The following is a 24,801-nucleotide window of genomic DNA, read 5'->3' as shown; positions in this document are numbered from 1 at the left end:
GACTGTGATACTTAACTATTATGCCTCGCAACAACAATATTCCTGGGATTGCGATGTATGACATAATAGGCATCCGGACTTAAAAATCCGGGTGTTGACACTCAATAGCATCTACAACAAGTATAGAATAACACCGGGAGAGTTTCCCCTATCAAACAATCAAGATTTAACCCGGATTGTTACAGCGGTGACGAGGTGCAGCGGTGGTGATGGCGGTGTAGATGGTGGAGATGATGATGATGATGATGGAGATGATGTCCAGCTCGATGACGATGGCGATGGCGTCGATTTCCCCCTCCGGGAGGGAATTTCCCCGGCGGATTCCTGCCCGCCGGAGAGCTCTTTTCTCTCTGGTGTTCTCCGCCCCGCAGAGGCGGCTGTAACCCTTCGTGAGGTCCTCTCTGTGGCTTAGGTTTTCGGGACGAAGGAGTACGCGAAGAAAAGGAGGCGAAAGGGGTCGTGGGCCCCCCAGACCACATGGTGGCGCGGCCAGGCCATGGGCCGCGCCACCCTATGGTCTGGGCCCACCTTGGCTCCTCTCTGCTCCCCCTTCTGGCTCCCTCCGTCATCTGGAAAAATAGGAATTTACGTGAAATTTCCTTCCACAGTTGATCTTCCGAAATATTGCGTTCTGACGGTGCTTTTTCCAGCAGAATCCTGGCTCCGGTGCTTGATCCTCCAATAATGATGAAACATGCAAAATAGGTGAAATAACATGAGTATTGTGTCCCAATATGAAATATATCAATGAATAACAGCAAATTATGATACAAAATAGTGATGCAAATTGGACGTATCACACGGCCCTAGTAGTCGAGAGGGAGGAAGAAGGAAAGCTCCATGGAGTACAAAGGCCAGTATATTTCATCAGTGAAGTACTGTCGCCTTCAAAACAGCGGTACCCCCAATACCAGAAGTCTGCGTATGGAGTATTTACGACAGCAAGAAAATTGCGACACTATTTTTCGGCGCACCCGATAATAGTGGTCAATGAAGCTCCTCTATCAAATATACTAAACAACCCAGAAGCTACGGGTCGTGTCTCCCTTTGGGGAATAGAGCTTTCCCCTCGGGACATCACGTATGAAAAAAGAAAAGCAATAAAGTCACAAATCCTACCAGACTTCATCGCAGAGTGGATGGAGCTACAAAACACAGGGCCTCCAGATTTATCGAGAACCTGGACTATGAACTTTGATGGGTCCAAAAGGTTAGAAGGCACTGGAGCAGGCGTAATACTAGTATCACCTGAAGGCGACAAATTGAAGTATGTCTTACGGATGACGTTCCCAAACGCGTCTAACGATGAAGCATAATATGAGGCTCTCATACACGGGATGAAGATGGCGAAAGCCTGCGGTGCAACTCGACTGAAAATCTTTGGCGACTCACAGTTGGTAGCACAGCAGGTTATGAATCAATGTGATGCAGTCAACGAGAGTATGATAGCATACAAGGAGATGTATAATGAGCTAGAAAAGTTGTTTGATGGATGCGAGGTAAACCACATCAGCAGGTTGAGCAATGATGAAGTCGATGTTCTTGCAAACATCGGGTCGCAATGTCTCGCTATCCCTCCAGGCGTGTTTTGGGAAGAAATAAGCGAGAGATCAACGAAGCCAATGAAAACAAAGAAGAAGGAGAAGGAAGAAAAACCTTCGAGTGTCACCAAAGAATCATTGGAAGAAGAAGAAGAGGAACAGGAGCTAGTCATGATGGTGCAAATTCCATGGATGCAGGCGTACATATCATACATCTTACGGAAAACAATACCCGACGATCCAGTTGAAGCAAGGCGAGTAATCAGACGATCTAAAGCTTTTACTGTGATAAAAGGGGAGTTGAACAAGCGAAGTATTTCTGGTGTGCTACAGAGATGTGTCACACCCGAAGAAGGAAGGATCATCCTGAAAGATGTACACGAAGGAATATGTGGGCATCACACAAGCAGCCAAGCTATCGCGGCTAAAGTCTTCAGGGCAGGATTTTATTGGTTAACATCAATTGAGGACGCGAAGGAAATAGTGCGAACTTGCGACGCGTGCCAGAGATTCGCCGCCAAACCTCACTCTCCGGCAGCAGAACTGATGCCAATCCCATTGTCTTGGCCCTTTGCTCAATGGGGTCTCGATATGGTGGGAAAACTACACAAAGCTTCGCCAGGAGGATATGAGTATATGCTCGTTGTTGTTGACAAATTTACCAAGTGGATAGAAGCAAAGCCGATAAATTCACCGGACGGCGCATCGGCAATCAAGTTTGTGAAAAGCATTGTCTTTCGGTTTGGAGTTCCCCATAGCATCGTCACAGACAATGGCAGTAATTTCACATCCAAGGAGTTCAAAGCGTATTGCGCAGAAGTGGGCATTAAATTGAGTTTTGCGTCTGTTGCACATCCACAGACCAACGGTCAAGTCGAGAAAGCCAATGGCATCATCTGCAATGGTATCAAGAAGCACCTGTTAGGACCATTGGAAAAAGCTCGGCATACTTGGCCAGAGGAGCTGCCAAGTGTGTTGTGGAGTATTCGAACAACACCAAACACGGCGACGCAGGAGACGCCGTTTTTCCTGGTCCATGGAACTGAAGCAGTACTGCCGATAGAAATAGAGCATGATTCTTAAAGAGTTACAGAATATGATGAAGAAACTTCGAGAAGAGCTTTGGAGGATGATGTCGACGCACTTGATGAGGCTCGAGATGAAGTATTATCACGAGTCGCCAAATACCAACAGGACCTGAAAAACTACCACAGTCGACGATTGCGACCAAGATCTTTTCAAGTTGGGGACTTGGTTTTACGACTAAATCAAAAAAGCCATGAAAAACTTGAGTCACCATGGCTTGGACCTTACATCGTCACAGAGGTAATCGAAGGAGGAGCATACAGAATCAAGGACAAGAAGACGGGGATTGCTGAGCCAAATCCTTGGAACGTGGCGCAGCTCAGGCGTTTCTACGCTTAGATGCCGAAATATAGTCTCCTTTGTAAACATACAATGTACTGAAACGCCCGCGAGTTTTCAGACGCACTCTTTTCCTTTTTCGGGGCACCGAGTGGGGCCGGGAAAGGTTTTTAATGAGGCGGGCTCGCGGTGCTGCAATATAATAAAGATAGTGAAAATATATATCCTTTCGACAGGCTCGGGGGCTTCTACCCAGAAGATACAATATATATACACAATGCAGACAAATACAACCTGCAACATATCTCGCCTTGGTATAAAGTACCTCGCCAAAATAAAAATATGTCGCCAAATAGCGATCAACATAAAGCTTGGGGGCTCGCGCCCGCAAAAAAAGTGCACAAATATAATTTATCTTGCCTTGGGACAACCTCGCATTATAAAAAGAAAACATCGCCATCAAAACGCCCAGGGGCTTGGCATTGAAAAACAAATATATAGTGACTTTACAATATAGATTATGTCTACTACATACAAGATACAATCCTTGGAGCAACAAATCTTCAAGGGTTACCCAGTATATTATCTATCGTCAGCCGTTCATTATTTATAGCGCGAGTGCTATGTTCAACATAGCTGCCCTTCACGAAGAATTCGGCGTCCATCCGAAGAAGTTCATCCATCATATCTTCGGCAACAGGGGTCACAACGTCGTCATATTTGCTGAAGTTCTTCCTCCTCTTCGCCATCTTGGCCATGCACTTTGGAACAACCTGACCCACGTCTAACTTCGGGTAGCAGATTTTTATCATGATCATAGCAAACCTTGCGCCAGCAGCTAATTGGGCCCGCAGAAAGCCGTGGATTCGAGGAGCATCCCGAAATTTGTCCATTAAAGCAGGAAGAGTCTCTGGCATCTTATTACTAGGAAACATGGTGCCATAGACCAGAGACAAAGTCCTTGTACAAAAGTCGAGATAATCGCGGACCTGAAGCGCGCGATCCTGAAACCTGATGATCTGGCGAGTCCGTTCAGGCGTGCCCCAAAAATTTGAACCATGATCACGCGCAAGCCTGAGAAGTGCATTGGATCGAGCTTCGACACGTTCATCTTCGGTAGTAGCATCCAAGAAGGAACCTATTTTTGAAAGAATCAGCGGGCAACGAGGAGACAAGCAAAAAAAGAAAAATAAAGCATGACAAAGTTAATGAAGCACACCTGCCATATCCAAGCTAGCATCCGTCAGCAGCTGAAGCATAAAATTCTCTCGAGATGAAGCTGCAGCAGCCTCAGCAACCGCGGAGTCCTTTTCAGCTATGGCATCTTGAGCCTGTTGGAGTGCAACCTTTTCCCTCTCGGAGGATTTTCGAGATTGTTCCATGAGCATAAGTGATTGCCTCTTCGTGGATTGGAGTTGCTGCCGAAGCTCTTCCAAATCTTGTGCTGAGTCTTTACTCGAAGAACCCTCAACAAATTCGACAGCGACATGCGTTTTCTTCAAATGTGATGAAGGAAAAACCTCGGAAGGACCAGGAGTTGCAGTATAGTTGTCAAAAATCAACTGAAAACAAAATTTTCGACATCAATCATTAAGCAAAGATAGATTTCCATTCATTCTGAAAGTATGTACATGTCTATTACAAAATAAGGACCTATAGACAACTACTGAAGCAGCCACCCCAAGAACACTATGGCGACAGTGCCACAAGAGGGAGAAACTAAAAGGAAAAAGCAAAGTGGTCTACTTGACCTCCGGCTTTGAAGAACTCGGAGCAGGCGCTGGCTTATATCCAAGGGTGGCAAGGATCTTCTTCGAGTTGGGTTTCGCCGCTTTAATCAGCGACTGCCATTTCTTCGTCTCGATATCCTCGACATCGCCAACCCTTGCCCAGTCGACGTTTTGTTGGCTATTAGCAACCAAGGCAATTGTACCTTCGACTCCAACTTTTAACCCTTCTTGACGAAGTTGGAGTCCAAGGTCTTCTTGAGAAGTGAAGCACTTGGCGAGATCAATGAAGATTGCGGGTTCCTCCTTCTTCTTGAAAAAATAGGGGAAAAGCCGTGACAGGCCAATCTCAGCTTCAGCAAGGCCGTCACGAGCTTCAGTACCACGGATTTCAAGGAGAGAAAGCGCATCAAGGAGCTGGTCACCTTCAGGATTCTCCAGCTCATACTCTTGGTGTGTTCTCCCTTCTTAAAGCATAAAAAAAGAGTTCATCGCAGGGAAAAAGGGACCAAAACACGACGCAAGAAAGAAGCAAGGGTGTGAACACTTACTAACAAAACGTCGACTCTGCGACTCCAGTCGGTTAAGGATTTCTTCTTCGTGAGCAGCATGCTGAGCTACATTTTCTTCTAGAGCCTTTTTTGCGTCGTCGAGTCTTTTCTGAAGATCCTCGACGGTAGCAGCATCAGCTTCGGCTTTCATGCGTGCCGTTTCGCTTTGCTCTAACTCAGTAGCAAGAGCGTCAGCACGTTTGTTGGCTTCCGCAAGTTTTTCTGCCAGTATAAAGCAGGCGAGTAAAAGTACTGCAGCAAAAAATAGCGACAGAATATATTCGACAAGGAAAAAAAGGGGGTACCTTCAAGTTTGGCGGCATATTCGCGGTACCCGATAAATTGGGTACCGAAACGGATAAGCTCCTTCATGAAAGGCTAAAGAAAGATCATAAAAAGAGGATCAATATAAGAAGTGAAAAAGTTCGACATCATGAAGAAACGGAGGGAAGTTCAGAAAAATGAAGCCAATACAGAACAAAGAAGATAACTTACCTCTTCCATCAAAAGAGTCGAGGAACAACCAGCTAGTATGGTTGGTTCCTTGGTTGATTCCACCTTGGCTCTCTTCGGGGAAGGAGCCTGGGGGCTCACAACTGGTGTTGGATGTTCAGGGTTTTGTTGAGGAGGTGAAGTTTCGTCGCCATCAGGACGAGCTTCTGAGACAACTAATGTACGAGACGTGCTCGTTCGAGCAGTCTCGTCAATAGGTGCATCCTCCTCTTCATCGCCACTGCAACAAATACAGTGACAAGATAAATAGCAATTTCAAAAAGCATCGACAAGGGGACAAAAATAATGCATCAACAACTTACGAGCTAATAAGAGCAGCTTCGTACAGATCCAAAGCTTCCTTCTTAGCATCAGGCACAGCTTCTTCGGCACGGGCAGCACCGGCTTTGGAAGTACCAGTGTCAACATCCTCGTCTCTTTTCCTCTTGCTCCTAGGAGAAGCAGCTGAAGGAGGCGAGCGTGTCGACGAAGTTGCCTCGGCCTCGGCGTCCTTTTCAGAGGATGCCGCAGATTTTCGGGAACCTGCAGCCTCACTCTCAGGGCGAGACGTACCCTGGTTGTCGTCGGTGACAACGACCCTTTCTTCAACTTCTCCACCTTCGGGAAGGGGAGGAAGAGGTGACGCAGTTGCGTGATCCTATTCAAAGACAGAAAAAATATCGGCATGAAGTGTTTGAAGGAAAAAGATAGAAGGAAAATAAAGACATGAACAAAAATATTACCTGCGGGAGTGCGTTGGTGGCGCTATATGGCGTCACACCGCAAGAAGTCGGGACGACATCTTTCTTGCTCAATGACGAGATTTTTCGGACAAGTTTCTCCAAGTCCTTGACCGATAAATCCGTCGACAAGCCGTGGTTTTCCTCACGGATGTATAACCATTTCTTGCGCCACCCTTGAACTGAATCAGGGAATTTGACGTCGAAATATTCGACGTCAGGGTGGACGCAGATTACAACGCCGCCTATGTTGTAGGCGACGCTGGAAGAGCCATTACGGCGACAGAAGAAGATACGTTTCAAGAGTGACCAATTGGGCTGGACCCCAAGGAAAGATTCACACAATGTGATAAAAATAGCAATGTGGAGGATAGAATTGGGAGTGAGATGGTGAAGTTGCAGTCCATACATGAACAGCAACCCACGAAGGAAGTCATGTATGGGAGTGGAAAGACCACGGATGAGGTGGTCGACAAAACTAACCCGGTATTGCATCGGCGGAGCTGGGTAGCTTTCTTCCTTGGGGAAGCGAAGCGCATCTTGCTTCCCGCTGATGCCAAGCTTCTTCAGCAGGTTCACATCTTGCTGGGAGATCTTGGATCTCTCCCACTCCAAGTTTCCCAGATCTTCGGTTGCCATCTTTGTTGCAGTAGCGCTGTGCTTGGTGAGTTTGCGCGGTGGCATCAACGACAGTGAAGGCGAAGAGCGCACGCGCGGTGGAGCACAAGGAGCTTTAGGGCGCAATGGAGAGATTTTGCAAAGGAAGAGCAGATGGGCGGCGCGAGCGAAAGTGACAGAGGAAGAAGACGATGGACTTAAATAGAGGTGTGGTGAATTGACGCAACCGTTGGATGGAATTATTATGGAGCAGATGGAGCACACGTGGACATGGGGTAAAAATGGATTTTCACTGAGAAAAGAAAAGACAGGCGGCACAGTGCGTGCGCCGGAAAAAGTGGAGGACGTGTGTCCCCCACTTGCACGACGTGTCCATCAGATGGGGAATCTGGACCCACGAGGAAGCGACAGAAGAAATTTTTGCATATTCCCAATACAGTAATCGTGGCTATCATCAGCAATGATGTCACTCTGGCCAAAGGAAAACTCGACTGTGAAACCTAGTGAGAATATCGACAACATAAGGTTATTTCGAGAGCCTTTGATCAAATAGAAGTTTTTGCCCAAATGCTCGGGGGCTACTTTAGAAAAAGAGAAAATTTCGAGTATGACAAAATAGAAATGGCGAGAGCCTATGACCAAATGCAAGCATTTGTTCATAGCCTCGGGGGCTACTCCCATCGGGAGCGCTGGTCGCGCACCCGATAGATATGAAAAAGCTCGGAAGGATTACCAATATAGTGGCAGAAGATATTAATCTGTGGAGCCTACAACCAAGCACAAGTCCTTGGCTGTAGCCTCGGGGGCTACTCCCATCGGGAACGCTGTTCGCGTGCCCGATGAATTTAGACCAAAAGAAAGAAAAAGAAGTGAGTATATTTCGAGTTATACATGTAACTCTACATATACTCCCATCGGGAGGACAAAATAAGTCATCAAATATGACTCAATAAAATGTGCTATTCCAACAGCCGAAAAGCACTCGACAATATATTCTCAGAGCGCTAGAAGTCACGAATAAATCTCTGAATGCCGCAAAACTTTGAGAAGGTAAGACCCCAGATCCGTTCTGAGCGGCGTGGCACCGTCTCTGACGGCGGATTGCTACTTTTTTCAGTATCAACAGATACGAAGAAAAATCCTAACGGACGCGTTAGGTACCCGATAAAATATGACTGGGATTCGACAGAATGGTAAGACCTTAAGCGGCACCTGTCGAAGTTTACACCAGTATCCCGAGATCATGTCCAGGGACGTGATCTTGAAGTAGGTTTTTGTGGATTGCCACTAGAGCAGTTAACTAGTACCTGATCCGTCAGATGAACTAGCCCCAATTACCGTTATCCCTGTACAAAATAATATTTTCATATCGAAAGGTTATGCATTAAATTCGACAAGATTATTGAATGATTAAAGTTGGAGATTTTCCCTGATTCTTCGATTCAAGAAAAATCTCGGGGGCTACTGACATAGGCATCCCCAATGGGCCTGCCGAAGGTGGTACCCGGGGTTTATTGAAGGCCCAGGACTCGAAGAATAAGAAGATTCGGAAGCCCATTTAGTGTTAAGGAAAGATAGATTGTATTAGGAAATATAGAGACCTGTAATCTTACGGGATGGGTACGAAACCCTCCCGAACTCTGTAACTTGTGTATTACGAAAACCCTTGGCTCCACCTGTAAGGGTATATTGCCCCTATGTGTGGTTTTGGTAATTAATGACAACCCCTATGGACTAATGTTTTCATTGAGTTTATATGAAGGAATATTCCATAGGTACTACTTGTACTCCATATGTTGGATTCAAGTATGGATGCCATGAAGATAAAGATATACCTTGTGTATTGGCATCAAGATCATCGGTTTGAAGATAAATATGTGATATGATCAACAAGAAGAAATGAAGATGGAGTTCTTATGTGGAACTCAATATTAGCCATGCTCTATCTTAAGTGAGTATGAGAACATACAAGGTTGAGTCGTGCAAGTTCAAGATGAGCATCTCAAGTGGATCACATGCTTGAAGCTTGCCGTCCATTTGGTGACATTGGACATGTGAAGATGTGCATCAATGGAGCTTTCCCATCATAGTGTATGGGGGAGCATTTGTGAGTCTTCACAAAGCAACATTGGTCAAGTGAGGCATTCCGGCTTGAGTGGAGCGTGAAGAGCTATCATCAAGATCAAGCGGGATGCGCAAGGCAAAGGTATGACCTTGATAGGTTTTCCTTTTACCGGTCTCAAGGTGGTTGTTGGGAGACCGGATTATAGGATAGATAGCCGCACTATCAAGAGGGGCTTTCGGTTGGGTAACTTGATCACATCGTCTTAGGGAGCTCAACCCTTTGCATACTTTGCATATCCTTATTGCTTCTTGGTGTTTCTCTGTGTGAGGTGTTGAGTTTGTTGCTAGCTTTACAACAAGCCCAAGTTCATCGAAAACGGAATCCACATGCATCTTCTATTGCGTTTTCGAGTTTGGACGTCTTCACCGTTTCTTGACGGTGGGAGACTCCCTCTCTAAAAACATCTAAAAATATCCTGTGAGGAGTCTCCATATTTCCAGTTTTTGTTGGGGTTCTATTCGTCGTTATCTTTCCAACAAAATTGGTTTCATGTCAATCGGGGTCCGGACATAAAAGTTATCACAGTTTTAGTAAAACATGTTTTCCTGCTGACCCGGTTTCTAGCCCGGCGTGACCGGCCGTCTGACCGGATGGCCCGGTTTCAAACCGGCCCCTGGACCGGTGCCATCCGGGCACTATCCAGTAAGCTTTTCAGCTTGGTCCGGTCACTAGCCCGGTCGACCGGTCTGTGGACCGGATGGCCCGGTCAGTGGCCCGGTCCGACCGGGTCCTGAACCGGACGACCCGGTCCCAGGTCCGGTTGACCGGCCTCTCCGCTGGTCGACTCAGCCCAACTTTTCCCCAACGGTTATATTTTCTCTTGGGCTATAAATAGCCCTTCTTCCACCTTGGGCTGAATTAGTTCTTCCATTCTCTCTCCTCCATTGTTTCCTTTGAAGAACTTGCTCTCTCTCTTGATTCCCCCCATGATTCTTGCTCATTCTTGAGGGATCTAAGAGAGGAGATCTAGATCTACACTTCCACCAAACCATTTCTTCTCTAAGTGAGGGGAACTCTTGGGATCTAGATCTTGGAGTCTTTTGTTGACTTTCCCCATTGTTCTTCCTCTCCAATCTCATCCTAGCATCTGTTGTTTGGGTGGGATTTGAGAGTGAAGGATTTGAACACCTCTAGTGTTCTTGCTTTGCATCATTGCATAGTGTTGAGCTCTCCACCACGATTTGTTCGAGTGAGAGACCGTGAGCTTGTTACTCTTGGAGGGAAACCTCCTAGTTGGCTTGGCGGTTGGTGCTCCGGTGATCTCTTCAAGAAGATTGTGAAGAGGCCCGGGCTTCTCCTTCGTGGAGCTTGTGAAGTGGTTGTGGAGCTTGCCATCTCCGGAGCGGAGGAAAAGCTAACCATAAGGAAAGGGCCATTATCCTTCGTGGGTGTGGTTCGGAGAATAGGGTGAGCCTTCGTGGCGCGGGGAATCCTTCGTGGGACCTCCACTCCTCCAAACGTGACGTACCTTGTTGCAAAGCAAGGGAACACGGGAATACATCCTCGTCTCCGCGTGCCTCGGTTATTTCTATACCCGAGCTCTCTTTCCTTGTGATAGCCATCGTGCTTGAAGTATATATATATCTTGCTATCACTTGTGCTACATATATCTTGTGCCTATCTTGCTTAGCTCTAGTTGTTATTGTTATACCTAGTTGAGCTTAGCATATCTAGGGTTTGTGCTTGTAAACTAAACAATAGTTTAATTCCGCATTCTTACAAGACAAATCCGAAAGAATTTGTAATTGCCTATTCACCCCCCCCCCTCTAGGCGACATCTCGATCTTTCACCACCTCCTATATAAAGGGGAGTCGAGGGACAAAGAAAGGATCGAACTTATTGTCAACAGAACCCTAGTTTTTACAATCAACGAGTACTTTTCGGCTGAAACCTTCGAGATCTACTTGCCCTCTACTTCTAACAAAACCCTAGTCTACAATCTGTAGGCATTGACAAATTAATCCTTTGTCAGTCACCGCGACTGAGATTGGAGGACCATAAGGTCTTGATGGCCCATTTTGGGTTCGAGACTGCCAATTAATGGCGGAGGAGGGGTCTTGGATGTGATGAAGACTTTGCTTCCCATGATGTTGTACGACCTTGGCTTGCGAAACGATGTTCCCGTCCACACCAAAAACGTATTACCCCGTGAGCCTGGTGATTGGTGATTTGCATCAGTAGCTTGCAAGTGGCAAGTGGGGGTGGCAGCACAGGTGGACTTCATTTTTTTGTGGTGCTACTTGAGTACCAAGTCTTGATTTCCAGGGTGAAAACCCTAGGTCTGACTCTCATTGGTTGTACTTGGAAATGTCGATTTGTCTGCTTGTTGAAGGCATTGTCCCGTGTGCTCGGAATTTGCTCCTGAGTGAAAACCTAAGATATATTGATCATGGGACGATGATGCCTGTGTACTTTCCCTTTTTGGAGGCGTCACTTTTGGAGATGTAGTCCGGGTGCCATGTTTGGGGTGGATTTGGTTCTGTTGCTGCGAGTGATTGATAATCACGGCGAGTTCCTTTTCTTCTTCATCTTTTTTATTTTTGACTGTGTGCATCCTTTATCTCCTTACTAGATCATGATACTTTGTTGGTGCAGATACTGAGCATAATTGGTATCTTCACAATATTAATATGTTCCCTTTTAAAAAAAACGTTCATACCGTCGGTTGTACCAAGTAGAACTCTCTCATATAGAAATAGACGAGTTTTCTTGGGGTGTGTGTTCTTTTGGGGGCAAGGGTGGGGATACCAAACAGAGGACGAAAATGTGTGGCCATTCCAGGTCCGGTCCATTTCTACTTGGAAAAAAGCACTTGCACCAGTGTCATCTCCATTTCTTCCAGCCATAGCTGACGACATCATCACCACCACCATATTCTACTCGTAACATTGTACTCGATCTTATATTCAAATTTTCCATTGGAAAGATTGTAAGATGGTTTTTGTTATCATGGTTCTTGAAAAAAACGATCCTATGAATTTTGTGTTTGCGATGTCTATGATGAATTGCTTGTAGTCTATATGGAGTTGGGGCAGAGGCACCTCAGAGCCCATGCAGGTAACATTAAGAGAATTCATGGGTTGATTCAATGTCATTTGTTATTTGTATGTGATTTTCTTATTTGGCCTCAAGCCTAGATCACGATTGATACCTAATGTATAGATGGTTTGTGTAAGGTTGTGACATTAGAAGAGGAACACCGAAGAATAAAGTCTTGATGACAACAATAATAAGATGGACTCGAGGTGCCCCGCCAATCATGCTATAGTCACAAGTTGTTAATGCTTTCGTCTAAACAATACCTTAATAATAGGTGGGAACAATATCATCAACACCGAATCGGGCAAATGAAGCCTAGTTGCGGAGGTAGTTAGTCTATGTACCCTATTGACATACCACCTACACATCCAACATTTGATGTATTGGTTATCTTGCATATATAGATGTTTATCTCATATAATCACTAACGTTTGTAATAGGTTTCAATTGAAACTTTTCACTAGGGCTATTTCACTGCGCTACCCTACTAAAATCTTGGCTTCTGCCAGTCCTCTGCCGCCCCGACCTTTCACCAAAGCTCCCCTAGCACCCGGGTGGTCTTATTGTTGGAGCACCCACACCCCACCAAGTTCGTTGCTCACCGCTAACTTGCTCCATCCTTGATCATGCCTTCTTCGCCGCCGGCTACCTAGCGGTCGCGGCGGCTTCTGTCTTAAGTGGTGGTGACGATTAAGGGATGGGAGGAAAGAAAGCTTAGTTGAGAGAGGGAAGGAAAAGAGTTAACACGAGAGAAGGGATAAGGCCTCCGTGCATGTAGGGCCCACCCCGATGTGTCCACGATTGACCGTGCCCACAATCGCCCGGTTAAGAGCCGGTTCGCTCAAGCCGCAACTGAACTTGGCGAAGGGGATTTTCAGACCAGAATTGTTTTCCCTCGATCAGTGGAATGGTTTATTTACAGAAAAGCCCTCAATGTAGTAATGCTAGCGCTACAGCTACAATAAGTCGGAAGAAGGTCGCACCGCTAGGACGTTGGGTAAGACCTAAACTATTCAGAGGGCCTCCCTGCATAAGCCTGTCATCAGAGCGCCAAAGCCCTAGAAGCGTGACTCCCCCGGCGGCGCCTACCATGGCGGCGCCCTCCGGCTCCGGCGAGGCAGACGGAGCAGCTCCCACCGCCTCCACCTACTACGACGTGTACGGCCTCGACGTAAGTGCTTTCTTCCCGTCTTTATTTTTTCTCTTCTTTGGTGGGTAAAAATTAAGGTTTCTCTGTTTCAGAGTGGTAGAACCGGGGAAGTTTTTCATCACCTGGAACTGTATTAATCTGTAGCTAAGGAAGGCTATATTTTCGTTTCTTTTTGTTTGTCATTCACTTCGTTGATGGAAAATACTTACTGTACTAAATGGTGTTTCCCTGCGGGGGAAGTGTCCAAAAGCTTTTAATTTCCCTGCGGGGGAAGTGTAACTCGACTGGTGTTTTGGAGTTTTAGTTTTTTATTAAGTTTTCAGTAGAGGATCAGGGAACATCAACAATAGATCGTAATGTGATTCCCTGTTCATGTAATTTCATTGTGATTCATGGTGAAGACGGCAGTTTTCTGAGAGTATTGTTAGTGGTGCTGTGTCGAACCCTACGGATATGTGTGTGAAGCTTCATGTGATGTTTTGGGAGAGATTTCTCAAAGATATGAAGCAAGGATACTTACACATGGCGATATGGTAGAAATAAAATACACAGATATTGGACTGTTCCACTCAACTTTTGTGAGGCATATATACCTAGGCTGATTGCTTGTTTGGCAGAGTACTGCTCTTAGCACCAGAAATAGTCTATGCTGGCTCTGTTATCATATATTTAAATTGTACCCTAAATGTTACAAATGGACTATAAGATGCAATAGTGATGTAAGTTTTATTTTATTTTTCAATATGTTAGCATAACATTTATATAGTTGGATATCTGGATATTTGCTCATTGGTTATTGTTCAAGCGTAATCGTCTGCATCTAATTTTACTGATTTTATTAACACACTTGCCTCTATAAACTATACCTTATTACTTATCGAACTAACTCTCGTGATGTTGTTTTTTATATCCAATTCAGGCCAAACCTGATGTTGTATTTAAGGAGTCCACTTCAGATTCTACATTAAATTTACAGGTTCCTTTCATAACAGAAACACCATGCAAATTGGCCTCTAATTTATTTCTCTCGTAATGCGCCATTTATTTATGACACAGGATGTCCAGGGGCTAGTCACCTGGGTTATTGGTGAAGGCATATTGCCTTCTTGGGTGTTCATTAAAGTAAACTCTCTTTCCTCGTACTTATTGCTTTGTGGAGCACATGTTTTTTTTTAATTACTTTCCACTGTATTAGTCATTATCGATGATGAATAACTGAGGTTTTTCCTGTTTATATTTGTCATCACTGCACTTTGGACTGAGAACAACCTTTTTTTTTTGCGAATGACTGCACTTTGGACTGAGAACAACCTGTTCTTCAATTAGTAAATTCCATCTCGGCAAAATGTGCCACATCTGTTAGCAGTAGCAAAACCATAGAAAAGTTATTTGTAACTCATGTTGATTTTCTTTTTAAGATGTTTATTTGTAGTAAGTACTGATACTTGATTTGTGTATGTAATATCGGCTTTTCTAATTGTTTTATTAAATCTTGCCTCTTCTTAACACTAAAGGTATGCTTGTTTTTGATCTTCAGAACAAGCCTCTTATCCCAAAAGTTATCCTTTTGTATGTTCCTGGCCTCGATGCAGCTTTATATATGTCACAGTGCCGCCTCCTTTCTTCTTTGAAAGAATTGTGTGGCAATCCAAAACCTGTTCTAGCTTCAAGGTTTGTGCATTAAACAGAAGTCTTAAAAGCTGTGCCCACAGGTTTTTGTATTCTGGTGTATTATTAATATATAACTGATCTTTTCTGCCAGTTGTATACCAGATGAAAGGCATACCATTGATGCACTCCTAACATGCAGAGTAAAGCGAAAGCGGAATGCACAAGCATCAAACCATTCACATGAATCTGCTGGAGGTATGAGGCCACGACTCCTGAGATTGTGTTTCTACAATTCTACTTGTTGAAGTTAACTGTATTCTGCTTTGTTGGGCTCATACTATGTGATTTGTTCTGCTATTATGAATTTATGATAATAGCCATTAGTCGCTGAAAATTATGTTAGGTTTGCTTGATGGTTAAGATTCTGGTTTTGGAAGCATGTTATTTATTTAACAACTACTACCATCCTTTCTGCTGCCGTTACTCCCTACAAGATTGTCATTTTATAACTTGTAATAGAGCACTTGCTACTTTTTTTTGTCACTGCCATTTTACTGTTATTTACTTGTGCATGTATTCTCAGTCATGTTTGCATCTTGCATTATAATTTGAAGTAATGATCACATTGGAAGTTATTCTCATTGGCGCAAACCCCGGAATTGAGAGTATAGCCAATTATTCAGAATCTGATGTATCTTCTGCTGAGCATCTATCATTTGTTTCTCTTAGCTCAAGATGTGTTCCCTAACACACTAAGCTCAAGATGTTCTTCTCAATCTCTCTAATTTCAAGATGTCTTCTAAAAAAATTCCATCCAATGATTCCTTCCCATTTATGTTGGTAAATATGGTTATTTGGTGTTTATGCACATATACTGAAATTTGATTCTTATTTTCTTCTCTGTGATAAAAGTGGGTGCTCCTGATTCCTGGACCTAAAATGATTTTTAAATTTAAATTTGTTTGTGAATTGGTTAACCTTTCTCAGGTAAGATATCAAGTCTGGATGACCTAAAAGATGTACCATTTCCTGTCAAATATTACACACTTTCTGCGAAAGACTTAGAAGATAATGGCTACCCATCCAATTTGTCAGGTTGGCTTTTGTTTTCTGTCTCCGCCTTCCACTTTTATGCTCTGATATTAAAATGAACGTTTGTTTTTTCTTGCCACTATTGCCAGGTTTTGTCCCTACAATTCCAGCTCCTTCAGGCTCTTATGCACACGAAATTCTAGCACTTGATTGTGAGATGGTAATATGATTTTCTGTTTCTTGAATGTCTGTCAATGTACATTTTGAGGCCCTTTTTTGATTTGTCCCTCCAAGAAAATTTGACACATTAGATGTGTCTAGTTGGTACATTTATGCTGCTTTCTTAAGTCTTTTTCTAATACTCCTTAAAAAATTATCTCACGTTACTTCTCAGTGTGTGACGGCTGCTGGATTTGAACTTACAAGAGTGACATTAGTCGATATTAAAGGAGAGGTATGGACATCCCATTCCCAAGATTGGTTAAAGCTTCTTGCACATTGCTTTTATGAAGTTCCTTTGAAGAATTGTCTCTATTACCGTCGAGAAAAGTGGGGGGTACCCTTCATCTCGGGCTGAGCGGCCACCACTCCTCATGAGCCTGCTGGCCCCACGAGCTCTGTTCGCACACCCTGTGATTCCAACGACCATGCCTGCGCCCTTTTATCCGAAAGAAAAATGCTGCTGACCACCCAATCGAAGTAAACCACATGACAGCAAGCTCTATATCAAGTGTGAGAGAGGGAAGATATGGAGGATCAGGTGTGGGATGGCGAAGGGAGATTGGGCAGATACGGTGATTGATGCGTTGGGAGGCGCATGTACCCTGGAACTAGGAAGGTTCGGGTTAGGGTTCAGCTAGGGGTGATGCTCTGACTAGGCAGCAGGGAGGGTAGCAGGGTGTGAGGTAGGCTGCCTGCCTCGGCGCCATGTCTCCCTCGGCCGGTGTCAGAGAGGTCCTTGTTTCGTGAGCTTGACTTGATAATCTGAACCAAACTTAAGTTAAGGGCTGTAATCTGAACTTTGGGACAAGTTCAGGGGTGTAATATGGACTTCTCTTCTCCCATCACTTCAATGCTTGCCTGGATTTTTTATCTCCTTTTGATCAAAAGTGATCTTAAATTGAAAAAATAAATATTCTTATTTATGTATGCTTGCATAAGTGCATGACCCATTATTTTCTTCACACTGCACTGCCCATGTGCCCATATTAATTTTGTTGCAATCTTCAGGTGGTACTGGATAAACTAGTTAAGCCTGCCAATCCAATCACTGATTACAATACAAGGTAATACGGTGCCTTTGCTTTCCTTTCTTCTCAGGCTACTAAGAACCTGTTGAGTGTTTTAGTTAATTTTTCCTTGATGTTGAACTGAGTTATGATATTTGAAGATGGCTGGAATCTTTACCTCTCTTTGAAGCACATATCTCCTGCTATTAAATTCTTATTTATCAATTGAAATTGCATTGAACTAATTTTTGTTTTTTTATTCCCCTACATGATTACTTTTGTAATATCCTCGATAGGCTCTGAGTGATAGATTTGAGTGCTATTATTTTTAATAGTGCAGGTTCAGTGGAATCACTGCTGAGATGCTATCCGATGTGACCACAACCCTCCAGGAGATTCAGGTGATATATTTCTAATTTTCTCATGATCTTTTGTATGTGTGCCCATAAACTCATCATACTTTGGCTGACACAACCATTTTGCTCTTTCCAGGAAGAGTTTATTGGACTTGTGTACAAAGAAACCATTCTTGTTGGGCATTCTTTGGAAAATGACCTTATGGCATTACGGATATCTCATGATTTGGTCATTGATACTGCTGTTTTGTACAAATATAATCGTGGCCCTCGCGGTAAAATTGCCTTACGTGTTCTGGCAAACAAATATCTTAGCCGGGAGATCCAGAACACAGTGTCTGGGCATGACAGCGCAGAAGACGCAAGAGCTGCTCTGGATCTTGCCCTTTTGAAAATCAAATACGGTAGAACATACTTTTGAGTACTGTTTTTATTGCTTGGCCAACTGTCGTTTCTTTGAATTGTGTACCGGGGCATCAACAGAACATGAATAGCATATGTTTCGGTATTCTGTTTGTTTTCCGGTTGGTTGCATTTTCTATGGTAACGTCTATCATCTGATGTCTAGTTCACCAGGTCCTGATTTTGGCTCTCTGCCATCGTTTTCGAGGCGAAAGTTGGCTTCTGTTCTGCATGAAAATGGGAAAAAATGTTCCCTCATTGATGACGTGGGTGTTCTTGATCGCTATTCAGATGCTTCTTGCAATTCAATTGCAGTTTTCTCAGATGATGATGCCCTCTCTAGATCAATGAAAGAGGTAGTACTACAAATTTCTAGTGGCAGCATTGCTTCTCTATTTTTGTGCAAGTTCTCATTAGTTGCTGAAATCCTACTGCAGGTAAAGAATGACAATATCAGCTTTGTCTGGACTCAGTTTTCTGGATTGAACTCTTATTTACTTAAAAGAGCTCAAGATCCTGAGAAATTGAAATCCTGTGTTGCAGAGGCTATAGCATTGAAAACATGCGACAGAAAAACTGCTCGGAAAAGAGCAAAGGATCAAACTTGCCCTGAGTTAAAGGAAATTTTGAGTGAATTGGACAAGAAAATTAGAAAATTATATGATACACTGCCTGAAAATGCTATGTTTATTATATGCACTGGTCATGGGGATACACCTTTGGTACAAAGGTAAATATGTTCAGAAAGTTATATTTCTTCAGCTGTAAAACTGTTGTGCCGTGTTGCGTGCCTACCTTTATTAACCCTGGTACGGCATGCAGATTAAAGAAAATGCTTAACCATGGAGAAGAAACAAGCGAAAGCCGGCAAAATATTGTTGAAGCACTGGAAGATTTACAAGCTCAAGCAGAAGTTGCGCTATGCTTCTATTGTGTCAAGCATTAGCTGTAAGCAACTTTTTCTTTTTTCCCCACATTCTGAGTTTGCATTGTTGAGAACCATTTTTGAAGATTAATGTACAAAATCGTTTCAGTAGTTTTAGGAAGGATGGAGTCAACGAGCATTTCTTAAACTTTGGTAGTTCTAGGATGGAGTCCTACATGGATCCTAACCGCCAGACATGTAAAACTTCTGGCTAGGAAGAATTCACTTCCAAAACATGACTTCGAAATTCCAGATGTGCTTTCTTTTGATTTTTGGTGATATGGGGTGATTAGTTGCGTAGCAAATGTTCCAAACTCCAGCAATATACTATTAACATATAATATACATTTTCTCTTGAATATAAGGATAGCGTAGATAACAATTCTATAGGTATTTGTTCCGTCTTGGAGGCAGAATGCTTTTAGTATTTTATAGTAAAGCCAACACTATTTATTTGTACGTGCACCTGTGTGAATTTTAATGGCGTCCTATACAAATCTCAAATCATCTGCAAGCTAAAATTTACACTATTGTTTTTATCTGGTAATGCTAGAATACATTTGGTGCAATTCTTAAAAGTGACTTCGGAAAGTTCCCATGCGTAAATGACCACATGCCATTTTTGTTTTGAACGTTAACTTCGTCTTCAAAGTTAGACCAGCAATTCCATTCCATGTTGTTTTGGTCAACATTGCTACTATATTGGTGACAGCCGAACTCCCTTTTAGGGAAAAGTCTTGAGCTTTTTGACTTATTGCAGACCAGGTAAAATCAGCAGGAAAGCTGTTCAAGATGAAGTCGGTCGGCACTCTCAACCAAGACCTGGCCATGTGCGCAAGCAAAGTTGGCACAATAGTGGGCAGCATTGTTACTTTTTTTTCGTACAGATTGGAACATGAAACTACGGAACCCGGAAGCGAGCTCATCAACCTCGTGCAACAACATTGGAAAACGAACACCATCTCACATAGCAAGAGCTAATTAGGGCACTGACACATGTAGTATTGAAGACAAAACAAGTGAGGGAAATGTATGATATTTTTTTGAAGTCTCGTGATTTAGAGACGAGGACAAAGTTGGCTCTTTAAATTTGGACTCTACAATCGTTTGTTTTGTTTCACTGAACATTTCAAAACGACAGTTCTAACTCGGTGGTTTTAACCCTTTGATTGGGTGTGACACGTACAGTCATTACGTTGGTGGCTTGGTGCTGTGACAGGCTAACATGTCATTGCCATTCGTCTACCACATTGAAGCTACGATTAACAAAACTGGATAATTTAAACCATATAGAAAAGTTATTTGAATTTATAGCCATACATGAAATTATCAAGTTTTATTCGTGTTGAATTGATTGATATTTTTTTACCCCTACAAAGTACTTTGTTCTTGAATCTTGAAAACGGTCCCAATCCAACACAAATGCCAAAGTTAACTTGGCTCTATAGAGTCTGTCTTTTTTTTTTCAAAATTTTGAAAATGGTATGCCCAATGTTAAAATAAAGCTATATGTAATACATATGTATTCTATAAGTTGTATAAAAGTTCAATATAAAATACGTTATACTCTAGGCGACACCAAAAAAGATAAATACTGAACCATCATCCATCTCATTGCTGACATTGTCAAAGGTGGCATGATGTCTTCATGCACGCATGCATCTTGTTCCACCTTTTGATCCTCTAGGATCTGAGGTTGATCTAGATTAACCTCATTGTCTTCGCTATCTTTCTGTTCCTCAAACAAGAACTTGGATGTGATAAACTATCCTCTTTGGTGTTATTTGCATCTTGATCCGTCCAAATAAAATCACTTAGTAGGTTCCCCCGATAGAGCATCTTGTGTGATTCACTCTTGTTAGGACGTGCATTCAGGTCTTGATCTTCCTCATTATATGTACAGACAACTTGTTTGTTTCTCTCATTAGGTTGTTCGTCTCTTTGCTAGTACTACTTCCTCCACTAAATGTGTATCCATCCATATACCATCATTTGTTGCATGTCCATTCAAAAAAGTAAGACACGCATATGCTATTCAACAGCATGCATATCCATGGAGAGGTGGCAGTCAATTGAAGTATTAATTAGCTAAGAAAGCCTAATTTTGTATATTTTCTAATTTTGTAGTAAACTTTAAAAATCGATAAGGAGAAAGTACATGGGAAGGGCCTACTTTATTTTTTGAGGGTGCACATGAGCACTAGCCAATATGGTGCACATACAAGGCATAGTAGGCTCCTAAACGACATGGGCCTTGCCATAGTGTATGAATGGCCCAAGAGAATGAACGGCGACCATAGCCCAAAATGTTACAGGTGTGAGTGATTTCTCCTCTCCGATGTATGCACAATTTACTTGATATATAAATATGAGTTTTTTGTCGACTTCTCTTTATTTTGTTATCAAAAGAAAATAAACAAAATATGATCATTTTTTCTATTGTGGTGCATTATATGGGTGGGATGTTGGCTTGTAAGAAAGTTGTTAACGTTTTTTGCTATTGTTGTATGTATCCAAGTTTCAGCATTCTTGCCACTCATTAGATGCTATATCATTGAATGCAGAATAACACTAGGGATCAAATATTTCAAGAATGATTATATTGAATGGATGACGATGATATTATTATTATCGTGAGGACGCGAATGATTTCTTTTTAAAAGTATCAATCCAACTCAACCAATATTAAACCCTAAGTTTCTTGTTAATACAAATCATTCTTTCAGTGTGAAGCGACGTTCTTATCGGTTTCTAGACACATGTAGCAACATTGTAATCTTCAAGTTTCATAACTCTGGTGTCCAGATTATGTTGTACGAGTGGTGTGTGGGTCTCTGTGTCCGCGTTTTTACTTGAAAAAAGACAAAGGGCACGCTCTTGTATACATCATTCTATTGTTACCCAAGAAAAGGCTGATACAATCAGCATGCTACATAGGCAAAAATGTCCGCCTCAAGATCCCCAAGGCCAAGCAGATCCTGCCACGTGCTACATGGGACCCATGGCATATGGATAAGTGAATCCACCGTGGCGCCAAGGCCAACCAATGGGATCGGAGCAAGCCTCACCCTATCCACACGCCCGCCACAACCCCATTTTCCCTCCACAACATTGGCCTCCCACGATCAAAAACAAAACCATCACCACACCCCCTCACCTTGATGCCAATCAAACACACTCCATACACACCGAATTAATCAAGGAACCTCAACAGGACCATATGGCAGGTGTGAACTCCAGTGTGGTCGGCCTCAAGCCCGCCGCTGCGGTGCCGCAGTCTGCCAACGCCTCGCCCGCGGCGGCAAAGCGCGTGCAGGTCGCCCCGGCCAAGGACCGGCGGTCGGCGCTTCTCGGCCTAGCGGCCGTCTTCGCCGTCACGGCTGCCACCGGCTCCGCAAATGCCAGCGTCTTCGACGAGTACCTCGAGAAGAGCAAGCTCAACAAGGTGTGTGCTCTCTTTCCTCCCTGTCGTCGATCGTCAGTTTCTTGGCCAAATGAAGGTCATTTCTCACCGGAGATTCACTAACCTTTTTATATTTGGCGTGTGATCAGGAACTGAACGACAAGAAGAGGGCGGCCACCAGCGGCGCCAACTTCGCACGCGCCTACACCGTGCAGTTCGGCAGCTGCAAGTTCCCTTACAACTTCACCGGTTGCCAGGACCTCGCCAAGCAGAAGGTAAATCATATTTCAGATCAGGCCATCGTCAAAATTCTTGATCGCCCGTCGGATTCTGATTTCTGATCATGTCTTGTGTGGTTGCAGAAAGTCCCGTTCATCTCCGACGACCTCGAGATCGAGTGCGAGGGAAAGGAGAAGTTCAAGTGCGGATCCAACGTCTTCTGGAAATGGTGAAGCTGAACGATTGGCCAAGGAATATGGCGAGTGCTGATGTGATGCTTGTATCTCAGTGCGTGTACCTAGATGTTCAAACTGCGGAAGTATTTCGGCTGTAAACTTATTGTCATTGTATTTCACCAACAAGTGGGAATTCTGTTTTCACCTGGATATACACGTGTTTGTTGGCACAACCAGGAATCTAGAACACAAATTCAGCTAATCTAACTGGGTACTTCTCCCACTTAATTAGTCTTACCGTGCCGTGGGACCATTCAGATGGAGCCTCCGTTCTTCTCGAGTGGTTCAGACTGTTTTCTTTCGGAAATTCAGCTGGGAACAGCAAGCATACGGTTCATTTTTTCCTCTTTTTCTTTACTTGAAAATTATATGTATCATACGTATACTTTTGGAGAAGTTGTTGGTCTGTCTTTGGATAAGATTCCAAATGATTTAATCTATTATAATAAGAAGATAAATGCTGAGTTATTCCGAGAAAATCTTACCGAAACCGATATTACAACACACCCCAAAACATGGGTCATAGAACAATGGTGCCCACAATTGTCTGTTTATAAGTCTTCCCCAAATAGAGACCCTACTGATGTAAGCAAATTTCACATTTAGATGAATTAATATGACAAATGTTTTGACGAATGGCATGAAAATGTTTTGTGATTCAAAGATAATATTTATAACGAGTAGCATGAACATATTAATAAATACACATGAATTTTTTTTCTCAAACAGTGTATAGAAAATTAACAACCAACGTTTTTCATTTACTAAATAAAAAATATGTCTTAAATATTCATGAACAATTATATTTTTCTTCTATGAATATTTTGTTTGATGTACATGTTTAATATGTTCGAACACATTTTGTTTATAAATATTCTAGATAAGATTGTACATAAAACTTCATATTTTGAACAAGAAAATTCATTTTTTAATCTTACATGAACTAAAATTATTATTTAAAATTGTATCACAAAATTCAGAAAATGATACTTCGGGGCTTACCTTTCGTTGGGCCCAACGCTTGGCACCGGGCTGAAGAGTTTTTTTTTTGGAACTTTAGACATCCTTTTAATGTGTAAGCCGGGTTGGTACAACGCATTTTCAGGTCATCCACACATACAATATTTAACCCTAGGATCTTTGCTCATCACGATCTAAGATGTTATCTTAGGTTATCTTTAAACACCGAGGAACACACCTAATCGCCGCGCTCGCATTTGGGTGGCACTTAAAAGCCTCCAGGGATCACTAGTAAATATTCATTGTCGCCGATGGGTCAACCCCTGCACAGATGTGCTAGTGACGCTAGTCGTCCGTCATGACGAGCTTGTCAAAAATGACTTTAGACTACTAACAGGTGCGGAACCTGTGAGAGGTAATGGCCTTCTCTGACGGGCTTTAGGTAGCTACCCGTAAGCATGAGGTTCCTGTGAGGGCAAGCCGAAGATGAGATCTCAGACGGACACTTCCACGTTGCCTGTCAGAATGAGCTGCAGTCTCCGGTGGAAGTCCGGACGTTTCTAGCCGGCCAATATATGGTCCGGAATTTTGGTCTAGAAATTCGGATGAATACTGACAATCTCTTTTTAAGGGCGGTCGCGATTTTCCGGAGGCTCCGTGGTGGCCTCCAGTGCGCTGCTGAAAGTATTGCATCTTCATTCTAGCAGTTTCATTTAGATACCCCAGAACCCTGCTAGCAGTGCAGCCCCAGCTCCACTGCCTCCCAGCAGCCCAAACTGCCGAGGAATCACATCATACAGATCGGTAAGATAGACTAGTCACTATGGAGAAAGATAAAGATGACCACCACTCACAATTTATAATTCACATGTATATCAACAAATCCAATAAAGTATTATTCCCTCTGTCCCATAGGAGGTGGCGTATAAACATTGTCCGAAAGTCAGTGTTTTCAAACATTGATTAAATATATTCAAGAAAATATCAACAACTATAATATTAAGTAAGTATATTATGAAAATATATCTTATGCTAAATCTATTGATATTGATTTGGTATTATAAATCTTTATAGTTTGG

General features: G+C 43.1%; 2 protein-coding genes across 4 annotated transcripts; both read left to right on the top strand.

Moving 5' to 3' along the window:
* The first annotated feature begins 14,406 nt into the window (after positions 1 to 14,406).
* LOC127299624 (small RNA degrading nuclease 5) lies at positions 14,407 to 20,128 on the top strand. 3 transcript variants are annotated; one of them, XM_051329612.2, is made up of 13 exons: positions 14,407 to 14,471; positions 14,887 to 15,020; positions 15,112 to 15,215; positions 15,948 to 16,055; positions 16,142 to 16,212; positions 16,387 to 16,446; positions 17,223 to 17,278; positions 17,562 to 17,622; positions 17,714 to 17,981; positions 18,154 to 18,335; positions 18,417 to 18,709; positions 18,802 to 18,927; positions 19,665 to 20,128. In XM_051329612.2, the coding sequence occupies exons 2-12, from the start codon at positions 14,950 to 14,952 to the stop codon at positions 18,923 to 18,925; spliced, it is 1,398 nt and encodes a 465-aa protein (XP_051185572.2). In that variant the 5' UTR covers positions 14,407 to 14,471; positions 14,887 to 14,949; the 3' UTR covers positions 18,926 to 18,927; positions 19,665 to 20,128. The 3 variants fall into 3 exon arrangements, with proteins under 3 accessions (XP_051185572.2, XP_051185575.2, XP_051185573.2); XM_051329615.2 differs by lacking the exons at positions 18,802 to 18,927; positions 19,665 to 20,128 and having other exon boundaries at positions 18,523 to 18,714; XM_051329613.2 differs by lacking the exons at positions 18,802 to 18,927; positions 19,665 to 20,128 and having other exon boundaries at positions 18,154 to 18,416; positions 18,523 to 18,714.
* A 1,908-nt stretch (positions 20,129 to 22,036) lies between these two features.
* On the top strand, positions 22,037 to 22,912 carry LOC127299620 (photosystem I reaction center subunit N, chloroplastic). The gene is made up of 3 exons (XM_051329611.2): positions 22,037 to 22,349; positions 22,457 to 22,582; positions 22,670 to 22,912. The coding sequence occupies exons 1-3, from the start codon at positions 22,125 to 22,127 to the stop codon at positions 22,757 to 22,759; spliced, it is 441 nt and encodes a 146-aa protein (XP_051185571.1). The 5' UTR covers positions 22,037 to 22,124; the 3' UTR covers positions 22,760 to 22,912.
* The last annotated feature ends 1,889 nt before the right edge of the window (positions 22,913 to 24,801 follow it).

The sequence above is a fragment of the Lolium perenne genome, chromosome 5 (assembly GCF_019359855.2).
Source record: "Lolium perenne isolate Kyuss_39 chromosome 5, Kyuss_2.0, whole genome shotgun sequence".
Taxonomy (NCBI): domain Eukaryota; kingdom Viridiplantae; phylum Streptophyta; class Magnoliopsida; order Poales; family Poaceae; genus Lolium; species Lolium perenne.
This window is presented reverse-complemented; position numbering and strand designations above follow the sequence as displayed.